At 38.4% G+C, this 12083-nt stretch overlaps 1 protein-coding gene across 1 annotated transcript in view; it reads right to left on the bottom strand.

Moving 5' to 3' along the window:
• gpc2 (glypican 2) overlaps positions 1-12083 on the bottom strand; it is a 38658-nt gene that overhangs the window by 17748 nt on the left and 8827 nt on the right. Inside the window, exons 6-7 of the mRNA XM_016456555.1 lie at positions 9528-9693; positions 7942-8072 (exon numbers count right to left, since the gene is read on the bottom strand). Coding sequence (XP_016312041.1) covers positions 7942-8072; positions 9528-9693 — 297 coding nt within the window. The remainder of the gene's footprint in view (positions 1-7941; positions 8073-9527; positions 9694-12083) is intronic.

The raw sequence follows: 12083 nt of genomic DNA, 5'->3' as shown, positions 1-12083 counted from the left end.
AGGAATGCCAAATAAAAGAGAATTACAGTAATCAATCAGAGATGTAACCAATGCATGAATAAGCACTACTATGTTGAGAGAGTGAAGAACGAAGTCTAGCAATGTTGCGTAAATGAAAAAATGCAGAACGTGAAATATTACTAATATGAGAGCCAAACGAAAGCAAACCATCCAGTGTAACCCCAAGACTTTTCACCTGGGTAGAAAAATTGACTGAACAATTATCAATGAACAAAGTAAAGGATTGAGTTTTAGATAAGACAGACTAGCTGTATAAAATAGTTACTTGTACTTTTAAATCCATGATATTATAAATTTACATTTTATTGCTGGTCTGTGGTTATATACTGCTGTAATTTTTAAAGATTTCATAACCCCAAGACTTTTCACATGGGTAGAAAAATGAACAGCAATTGTCAATAAACAAGGTAAAGGATTGAGTTTTAGATCAAACATACCTAGAACCCACATGGAGGGCTTCTGTTTTATTGGTATTTAACTTTTAAAAAATTATCTGTCATCCAAATATGAATGCCCTGCAAACATTTAGTAAGGTCAGGAGGGGGATGAGAAACATTAGGTCTTGTAGAAATATACACTTGTGTGTCATCAGTGTAAAAATGGAAATTAATACCATAGGAACGAAAAATACGACCAAGAGGTAGAATATAAATGATGAATAAAAGCGGACCCAGCACCGACCCCTGTGGAACACCATGAGTAACTGAGACAGGATCTGAGCGTGTATTCTTAATCTGCATAAAATGTTTTCTATCACTTAAATAAGATGAAAACCAAAGAAGCGCATTATCAGCTATTCCTATGAAAGCCAGCCGTTCCAATAATACTGAATGACTAATAGTATCAAAGGCAGCACTAATATCTAACAGAATAAGAATAGACAGAAGACCAGAATCAGCAGCTAGGAGAAGATCATTTATAACCTTAACAAGAGCTGTTTCTGTACTATGTTTGGGTCGAAAGCCTGACTGAAAATGCTCGTAAATGTCATTACTTTGTAGATGCGATTCAAGTTGTGCTGCTACTGTTCTTTCAAGTATTTTTTAAATAAAAGGGAGATTAGAAATAGGCCTGTAATTATTTAGATCATTAGGATCAGCGCCAGTCTTTTTAAGAATTGGAGTGATAGAAGCCATTTTTAATGATGAAGGAACAGTAGCAGTTGATCATGAAGAACACACAATAGCTGTAATAATAGAAGAGACTGAATTGATACAGGACTTAACTAAAACAGTAGGTAAGGGATCAAGTGAACAGGTGGAAGTCGTAGACTTCATGATCTGCTTAGTAATATAATCAACTGAGGGCAGCTCAAAATTAGAGAAAGTACTTGCAGACCAACAAATATGGTTATGTCCATTTTGATAATCACTAGACATTAAAACAGAATTAAGTAATGTTTACTGTCAATCTTAGAGTTTAAAAAAATAGAATAAGACACACACTGAGTGGGAGAAAGTGAAACATTATCTTGAGGTTTCAACAGTTTGTTAACAGTACTGAACAAAATCCTTGTATTAGACTGTCCATTAGCAATAATATTTGCATAAAACGATGATTTTGCTTTTTCCAATGTATCCTTGTAGGAAACCAGATGCTCAGAATACATCTGTTTATGTACTCCAAGGCCAGTTCCTTTGCATAGTCTATCCAATCGACGACCTAAAGCCTTCTGATGGCAGAGTTCAGAAGTATACCAAGGAGAAGGGTTAACAAATGATACATTGCGGGTTCTCAGAGGAGCCACAGTGTCAAGTATTTGAGACAGACTGCTGTTATAAGAGAGTACCAAATCAGATGTAGAAGTAGAAAAACAGCGCTGGTTTACAGAGTAATCAATCATACCATCCAAAACATTAAGGTCAATATTTTTTATATTATGGAATGAAACAGAGCGCTGAGGTTTAACTCTTGCCAAAGAAAGGGAAATATTAAAGAATATAGGCTTGTGATCCGAAATAGGAAATTTAGTTGAAGTAAGGTTATAAAGGTCGGCACTGTCCAGAACCAATTTAAAGTCATTATATTGAGTGCTAGCAGTATTATCGAAATGAATATTAAAATCTCCCATCAACATGATATTCGGAGACAGGGTACACAGATGAGTAAAAATAGTTAGAAATTTCACTAAAAAAAGTATTCATAGCAGATGCCTTTGGTGGTCTATAAATCACAACAAGCATAGTGGGAATCGGACCTTTAAGTTGTACAGCCAGAGTTTCAAAAGTTGATGGCTCTGATATCGAAATCGGACAGACTTTATATCTGTCACGATAAATAAGTGCAAGACCACCTCCCTTACCAGAACAACGAGGTTTACATACGTATTCATATCCTGATGGTACTGTTTGATTTAAATGAAAATAATCATTAGGCTTCTGCCATGTCTCAGTCACACACATAAAATCAATATTTTGGTCTTCAATGAGTTCATGAATGAGAGACATCTTATTGTTGAGTGATCGAACATTAAAAAGTGCAAAACGAAGTGCAGGAGGCATGTAATCTGACCTGGGCAATGGAGTAAGCACTTCATGATCAACAGACCTCCCAGTATTTTTAGGCAGTCTTGGGTTATTAGACCAAAAGGACCGAATTTGTCCACTGCAATCAGGATTAATATGAGTACTTGTATGACCGCCATCAATTCGTAGCAGTGAATGAAGAGGTATCATATCGATCACAAGTGCAGTATGGAGTACCTCAAGGCTCAGTACTAGGGCCATTACTCTTCACGCTTTACATGTTACCCTTGGGAGATATCATCAGGAAACACGGTGTTAGCTTTCACTGTTATGCTGATGATACTCAGCTCTATATTTCTTCGCGGCCCGGCGAAACATACCAATTTGAAAAACTAGTGGAATGCATAGTCGATATTAAAAACTGGATGACGAGTAATTTCTTACTGCTAAATTCTGAAAAAACAGAGGTGTTAATTATAGGACCTAAAAACTCTGCATGTTATAACCTAGAACACTGTCTAAGACTTGATGGCTGCTGTGTCAATTCCTCGTCATCAGTTAGGAACCGAGGTGTGCTATATGATAGCAATCTTTCCTTAGAAAGAGTTGCTTTGACACAATCTGTATTGTTAAAAGCGCTATATAAATAAAGGTGACTTGACTTGACTTGACAGTATTGTCGAACTTGTGATACTTGGCAATTTACTGGTAAACCAAACCAGAAGATTCCCCCCGCTCCATTATGTCCTATTCCAGCAGTGGGAGAGCCTTTTGAACATGTTATTGTGGACTGTGTTGGTCCTTTGCCAAGGTCCAAAACAGGGAATCAGTTTTTACTCACGATTATTTTTGTTGCTACACGCTTTCCAGAAGCAATTCCAATGCGAAATGTGACTGCTCCTGCTGTTGTTAAAGCATTAACAACGTTTTTTACTACTTTTGGATTTCCAAGAGTGATACAAACTGATCAAGGCACCAATTTTATGTCTAGACTTTTCAAACAGGTGATGCAGACTTTAGCTATCTCTCATCGTATTTATTCCGCATATCATCAGGAAAGCCAAGGTGCTTTTAGAGAGATTTCACCAAACACTGAAATCTATGCTTAGGAAATACTGTTTAGAGACTGGTAAGGAGTGGGACAAGGGTGTTCTATTGGTGTTGTTTGCTGTGAGAGAAGCTACACAAGAGTCTTTGAAATTCAGTCCTGCAGAGTTGGTGTTTGGGCACTCTGTTCAAGGCCCATTCAAATTTTTAAAGGAACAGATAATGCAGGTTACTACTACTCCACAGAGTAATGTGCTGGACTATGTCAGTAAGTTTCGAGAACGGTTGCACGAGGCATTTTGTTTTGCCCAAAAGTCCTTAACAGTTGCCCAGGGAAGTATGAAACATCGCCATGATAAGACCACTGTCATATGAACATTTCAGTCAGGTGACCAAGTTTTAGTTCTGTTGCCTGTTCCTGGTTCTACTTTGTCTGCACGCTTTTCTGGACCATATGTAGTTGTGAGGAAGTTGAATAACACTGATTATGTAATTTGTACACCAGATCGGAAGCGACAAACCAGAGTTTGTCATGTCAACATGTTGAAGAGGTATTTTGAGCGGGACGAATCTTCTGTTGTACCTACAGTTGAGACTCCAGGGCCCATTGTTTCATCTGTAATGGTTGTGAATGAGTTGTCACCATCTGATTGCCAAACTCCAGAAGATGAGGATGGAATCGTGTTGCGTAATACTTTACAGCAATGTGTTAGACTGTCTAACTCTGAAATGCTGAAAGATCTGTCTCGTTGTGTAGGTCATTTAAAGGATGAGTAAAAACATGATGTTATTGATTTGATTCATAGTTTTTCTTCTCTATTTCAGGATGTACCTACACAGACTACAGTTATTCAACATGACATCAAAGTTACTGGTCCTCCCATTAAGCAACATGCTTATAGAGTTAATCATATGAAGAGAAGGGTGATGCAAGAGGAGGTGAAGTACCTGTTAGATAACGGGTTGGCTAAGCCTAGTAGTAGTGCATGGAGCTCTCCATGCTTGCTCGTTCCAAAGCCTGATGGGACATCCAGGTTTTGTACCGATTATAGAAGGGTCAATGCAGTCACCATTCCAGATTGTTATCCTTTGCCTCGTATGGAGGACTGCATTGACAATATCGGTACAGCTCATTTTGTTAGTAAACTTGATTTACTAAAAGGATATTGGCAAGTCCCGTTAACTATGAAGCCACTGATATATCTGCCTTTGTGACCCCAGATACATTTGCGCAGTACACGGTGATGGCTTTTGGCCTGCGAAATGCACCTGCTACGTTCCAGCGGTTGGTAAATGTGGCGCTGGCTGGGGTACCAAAGTGTAATGCGTATATAGGAGCCATAAAGGTGTTAATGTTGTTGTATAATGTTTTTTCTATAGTCTATGTTGATTGAATGTTTGTATGTATTATTTTCTGTACTCCTCTTGTGGTGGATGAGATTAATTGCATCCATTTTGGCATTTCCTGGGGTAACCATCTTAAACAGGATGTGATGTGGCAATGGGGGGGGGAAGGGAGACAGTTTTTTGACCTGCATATCAACAATCTTTCATGTCACAGTTTTGTTTTATTTTGAAGTATTTATGCCTTTGTTACAATAAATACCCATCTTGATCAAACAGGCTTTGGAGCAGCGTCAATTTTACTTTCCTACACGAAAGTGGCTATATATCAAAAGGAAGCCGCTACAGCGTACTTGGATGATTTGGTGGTGTATTCATCCGACTGGGTTGAACATATGGCAAAGTGTGAATTTGGACAAGCCACTATCAGTTATCTAGGCAAGCAAGTGGGTCGAGGACTGGTAAAACCAATGGAAGCTAAGGTGACAGCTATTGTTGAATTCCCAGTACCTACTACGAAACGAGAGTTGCGTAGATTTCTCGGTATGACTGGATACTATCAGAATTTTTGCAGTAACTTTTCTACCGTTGCTCATCCATTGACCAGTTTGCTTAGTCCTTCTAACAATTTTGTGTGGACTGATGCTTGTCAGCATGCATTTGAAAGTATCAAAGCATTGCTTTGTAGTTCACCTGTTCTCCGTGCCCCTAATTTCGAGGTGTCTTTCAAGTTGGAGGTTGATGCCAGCGCTGTGGGTGCTGGGTCTGTGCTTCTTCAGCAGGGTGAAGTTGGGGTAAACTACCCTGTTTCATATTTCTCAAAGAAGTTTAACAGACATCAGTTAAACTACTCAACTATAGAGAAAGAAACTTTGGCTATGTTGCTTTCTTTGCAACATTTTGAAGTTTAGTAATCTAGTCATTCTAATTTAGTAATCTAGTAATTTCCCCATTACTGTCTACACTGACCAAAACTCATTAGTATTTTTGACTTGGATGTACAATAAAAACCAAAGATTGATGAGGTGGTCTCTTCTTGTCCAAAACTATAACTTGGAAATTAAGCACAGGAAAGGCTCTGAGAACGTAATGGCCGATGCCCTTTCTCGTTGGATTAGTAGATTGAATCTACTCTGTTGTAAATGTTATAATTTTTGTTTTGTGTGTGGGGGTGTTACATACCATGGTATGTTTTTTAATTTTTTTATTTTCTCTTAGTTGTAGTTGTTAAACCTCGCGCAGTATGCAGAAAACGTCATCATTCAATGACGGGAATACCCGGAGGTTGATGACGTATAAAGGCGTCGTCAACGCAGTCGAGTGGGGAAGGCAGCGGCAGCAACCCATACCTCGTGGAGGGAGACCGAGAACCAGAGCCCTGGCATGCAAACTATGATACGAATGTCTCGAGGTATCGAGCGTGATTCATCTACGCAATGAGGAACGGTGTTTGGTGAAGGCTTTTCATTTTACTTTCACGTTACAATTCTGTGTTGTGCACTCTGTCTATTACGTGTTCTAACGGATTGATCATAAGTGATGTGGAGCTGCATTTCACCTGTTGTGTCCTTTCTCATTGCAGCTGTGTTGTGAGTCCTTGCTGTATATGATTTTGCGGGTTTCAGAGAAAGTGATAGATTATGATGTCACGTGACATACATTGAAAACATGTAGGTTTGAGTTGCATTGTATTATACACACTAGTTTAATGAGTGTGTGCCACCTATTGTAAGTTTTGTTTGGTTAGTTAGGGTAAGGAAGGCAGGGCGTTTGATACGCTGAAGATGTTTCGTTTTTTTTTCTTTTTGTTAATAGTTAGGTAAGATAAATATTTGCTTTAGATAGATTGGCATTTTGTTCTGTTTATTTATTTTATTTGGCACCACTCTGAAATCACTTTCCTCTTTTTTTTATTATACTTTTCTTTCTTTTCTTTTTGTTTTGTTGTATATTGGTATTCAACTCTAGTATTCAATTCTGATATTTGATAACGACTCCTGGGCATCAAAATAAATTATCTTTTGAGAATTTATTTTTGTTTTTGACCATTTAATGCCGCACAATGACAATGAGAGAATAAAAAAGGCAGGGAGTTTGATAGGAAGGGAACAACTTTTTTATTAAAAAAGAGATGTTACAATTCCCTTGCCCTAGACAATAAAAAAATCATAACAGACCTGACAGGTGTGGAACTCGTTGATAGCGAAAACGCGGTCGCTAAGAAATTCCTTTGCACAGAAATTGATGCTTTGCGCAATGAAACATGGACAGTCGCAAACATTTTGACAAAATTTGGTAAAACCTTGATGACAATGCCATCAGTTGTGACTGCATTTAAACATGGACTGAGACTTGGAGCAACAATGTGCAAGAATTCGTTCTCAACATTAAAGAGGATTTTTTTCTGACCAACGACGAAGCATGTCGCACTCAAGGTAGGCCCACTTGATAAAACACATGCCTTTGAAAAAGACTTGACAACGAAATGCACAAATGAGTGGAAAGAGCATGTGCTGCGGAGATTCAATTCAATTACATGCTGACGCCTCCAACTCTTCTGACAGTAAGTTTTACTTATTTTTTATTATATATAGATAAACCTGTAAGCACATGCTGTGGCGTTTTTGTGTGTCTGTAGTGGATTTCATGAATGTGCACTGTATAAGAATTGTTTCCAGGATTACATGTTGGGGAATTTTGTATATATAGCGTTTATAAATAAGCGTTTATAAATAACGTGCTGTAAACTGCCGAGTTTGGATTTTCTAATGGTTTGCGTTTGCCCGCCCTCAGAATTTGAATGCCCCCCTGTCAGTACTGGCCTGGCGCTGAGCCTGTGCTGCATGCAAATACTTGTGTACAATTCTGACAATTACTGTAAATGTAAATTCTGTGCTGAAAAAAACATGTCTCAAGTGAGCTTAAGCACATGTTTGAATATTGTCTGTGATGTGTATGTAAGTGCTCATTTCTGTAAAATAAAGCTCTGCTGTAAGCTTTTCTCCCATTTTGTTCAAACTGAACACACGTCACTGTGTGTCTGGGCATGTTATGTATGTTTTACCTTTGCAGAGATGGTAATGCTGTTCTCCTGCATGTACATGATGCCTTCAGACACCTTCACTGCAATGGAGTCTGCGGCCAACTCGAAATGAAACGGCCCGCCGAGTTTCTCCACCACCACCATCAGCACATCTGCAGGTTAATCAGATTCACACTGAAAAACTGACATCATACTTCACTTTTACACATAAAGGAACTGGCAATTCTCTCATCATTGGTGGTTCTTCTTTCCAGAGCCGACCCAAGGCATAAGCGAACTAAGCGGCTGCTTAGGGCCCCTGTGGCCACCAGAGGGCCCCCAAGAGTAACCTACATGAAATTAGTTTATTTTATTTTATTTTATTTTAATTTGTGATATATTGTGTCAATGGACAGTGGTAATTATACGAAAGTGCAATATTAAATAAATAAATAATCTATACATATCATTTTATTATTTCCATAGCGATGTGTCATGCAGGCACAATAATGACCATGTTGATAAAATGAGCTGGACGCTGCCCTGTGGATCTGTCGGATTAACATGACGTAAATTCACCTATTTCTCCCGAAATACATGAAAGTAAGTCGCCAGTTAGCTGGGAGAAAAGCAGAGTAAACTTTATAGTAACCTACACAATGTGTATTTGATAGGAATAAAACATGTCGTCCATCAATTGAAAGGATTATCCGCTTTCCATAGAAATCCGTGTGTAGCCTATTTAACAAACTAAATGTCTTTTACTTAATTGAAGTGTATTTAAATGTCTGAAACCTAAAATAAACTTAATTCGGTTGAAAACACTGAACAGTTATGAAACATGAAAAGCACTAAACGCGTCTTTTTTCTTTTTTTCTTTTTGGGGGTGGAGGGGGGGGCAAATTCAACATGGGGGTTTTGTGGCACAAATCAGGGGTGCGTTTCTCAAAACCAAATATGGTCGTTATTTCTATTTAACTCTATTGCTAACGACAGAACTTGTGACCATAGTTGCTTTTGGGAAATGCACCCCTGATCAGATCAGACCACCCCAACCCCCCAGTTAATTAGCATAGGGCATCTTTTTGTTTTAGGGAAGTTCATGTTTGAACATCAAAACATCAGCAAATAGACATCTTAATATATTTTTATATTTTGTTTTATATGTACAGATGCTCTCTGCTGTGTTTAATATTTATTATAAAAAAGTATGACTTGTAATAAAAGTACAACTTCGATTTATATTTGTGTTTTACAATACATTCTGTTCTGTAAATGCATTTGCTGCTGGTTTATTTAGCTACTTTTCAGCACACCACATTAAGTATGCCACTTAATACTTTAAGACTTTGAATGTTAAAGTGCAAATTAACACCTGACCACTCTTATAAATTTGCAACTTTTACAATTGAAAATCGTAGAAGGGTAAAAACATGCCAGGCAGACAATGGTATGATGTAAGCAACACAGCTACAACAAACTAAATTGATAATGGGTGTGTTACATTTATAGTGTGTGAATAATCAAGCTTTGACAATAACCAGTCACATTGGCGGCACCGAGGGGCCCCCAAATAAAATTCTGCTTGGGCCCCATAAAGGCTTGGGCTGGCCCTACTTCTTTCTCACCGATGAAGTTGTTCCATTCAGAGTCTAAGTCGGCCTGATTGGCCAGGCAGCCCTTCATGACGTTCAGGCACAGCGAATGACAGGGCTTGAGGGAAGGAAGTCCACGACACAGTGGACAAAACCACTGCCGCATTAACGCCCGAACACACTCGGATCCCACCGTCAGCTAGAGACACACACAAATGAAGAAGAAGAGAATATGAACAAACTCGATTAACAAACTCACTCACAGCATGACACATATCCAAGAGAATATACAAACATCATCACATCCAAAATCATTTCTCCATTATATTTGATGGGATGAGCATATTATTTTTAGGGCAGCACTGCATCAGTTTCTCTTAATCAGTTTAGAATAGTCCTGGAGGCCTACTGTCCTGCAGAGTTCAGCTCCAAACCCAATTAAACACACCTGAACCAGCTAATCAAGCTCTTACTAACCATACTAGAAACTTCCAGTCAGGTGTGTTGAGGCAGCTGAAGCTGAGCTCTGCAGGACAGTGGCCCTCCAGGACCGAGTTTGGAGACCCCAGGGTTAGAATGATTGGGATTGACATTTTGTGTGTAAATATAAAAAAATGCTTATTACTTAGTCAAGTCAAGTCACACTTTATAGTCTGTAGCATTTTATACAATAGCAGCTTCATAGAGATCAGCAGAAATTCAAATCAATCATGGAAACTCAATTCAAGGCAAGTTTATTTATATATCACATTTCATACACAATGGTAATTCAAAGTGCTTTACATAAAAGAAAAGAAAATAATAATAAAAAAAATTATCACAACAATAAAACAAGGAATTTAAAAACTTTGAAAATGATAAAAAAATTGATTTAAGAGGTTTAAAATGAATTTAAAACAGTTACGAATAGAAAATGATTATACATAAAATATAGTGCAATTAGTTTGGACATCGCACAGTGCTCATTCAATAAATGCACAGCTAAAGAGATGAGTTTTGAGTCTGCATTTAAATGTGACTAATGTTTTAGCACATCTGATCTCTTCTGGAAGCTGATTCCAACTGCGGGCGGCATAATAACTAAAAGCGGACTCCCCTTGTTTTGTGTGAACCTTTGGTATTTCTAACTGACTCGATCCTAATGATCTGAGTGGTCTGTTAGGTTTATATTCAGTGAACATATCTGCTATGTATTTAGGTCCTAGGCCATTGAGTGATTTATAAACAAGTAAAAGTACTTTAAAATCAATCCTAAATATAACTGGTAGCCAGTGTAAGGACCTGAGGACTGGTGTGATATGCTCAGATTTTCTGGTTCTAGTCAGAATCCTGGCAGCAGCGTTCTGGATGAGCTGCAGCTGTCTAATGGTCTTCTTGGGAAGGCTGGTGAGGAGCCAGTATTACAATAGTCCACCCTGCTGATTATAAAGGCATGAACAAGTTTCTCCAAGTCTTGACTGGAAACAAAACATCTAATTCTTGCAATGTTTTTGAGATGATAGTATGCTGATTTAGTTACTGCTTTGACATGACTACTGAAACTAAGGTCTGTCTCCAGAATCACACCAAGATTCCTGACTTGATTTTTAGTTGTTAGACCCCTAGAGTCAAGGTATGCATTCACCTTGAGAACTTCATCTTTGTTTCCAAATGCAATGACTTCAGTTTTTTCCTTGTTTAACTGAAGAAAGTTCTCGCACATCCAACTGTTAATTTCGTCAATGCATTGGCAGAGGGAGTCAATGGGGCTGTAGTCATTTGGAGATAAGGCTAGGTAAATCTGGGTATCATCTGCATAGCTGTGATAGGCGATTTGGTTCTTTCTCATTATTTGACTTAGTGGGAGCATATACAGGCTAAACAAGAGCGGTGCAAGAATTGAGCCTTGTGGGACTCCGCATGTCATGGACGTCCACTTAGACTTATGCTCTCCTATACTCACATAATAACCTCTCCCTTCTAAGTATGACCTGAACCATTTGATTACCATCCCAGAAAGCCCGACCCAGTTTTCCAGTCTCTCTAGTAGTATGTTATGATCGACAGTGTCAAACGCCCGGTTTGTTCTCTGTGTATGTGGTAAAATTGTTGCTCTTCTGGAAAGCACTTTGGTCAGCCTGGTGGCTTTTGTATATGTGCTCTACAAATAAAATGAACTTGAATGAACTTGAACATGCACTAAGAGCTTGTAACATTCCAAAGAGAAAGTAAAAATTGAAATCGCATCATATGACCCGAAACATAAAATCCAGGTTGTTTGTGGTTATCAAGTCATTGATTAGAAAAATTTTTTAGTGAGCGAATGTTTAAAAATGATAACTTGATGGCATTGCATTTTGTCTCAACAGCAATATTAGTTTGATGTATAACAGGGCGCAGATTATATGAGTCAGCCTTGAGAAGGCCTTAGACTTTCCATCACGTGATAAAACAGAAATAGAGAAAACTACAGGTACACTGGGTTCCCGCTTGTTCTGTAAACATTTGTGAATGTTGCTGCTATTATAGCGGACATATCACTGAGAGCTGCTATCAGTTGTTTTTGGTTCACCTACAGCAGATGGAGGGTTTGGGCCCTGGCGTTGTGGC

This window comes from Sinocyclocheilus anshuiensis, unplaced genomic scaffold, assembly GCF_001515605.1.
Source record: "Sinocyclocheilus anshuiensis isolate Anshui unplaced genomic scaffold, SAMN03320099.WGS_v1.1 scaffold924, whole genome shotgun sequence".
Taxonomy (NCBI): Eukaryota; Metazoa; Chordata; class Actinopteri; order Cypriniformes; family Cyprinidae; genus Sinocyclocheilus; species Sinocyclocheilus anshuiensis.
The sequence above is the reverse complement of the archived record's forward strand: the minus strand, read 5'-3'. Positions and strand labels throughout refer to the sequence as shown.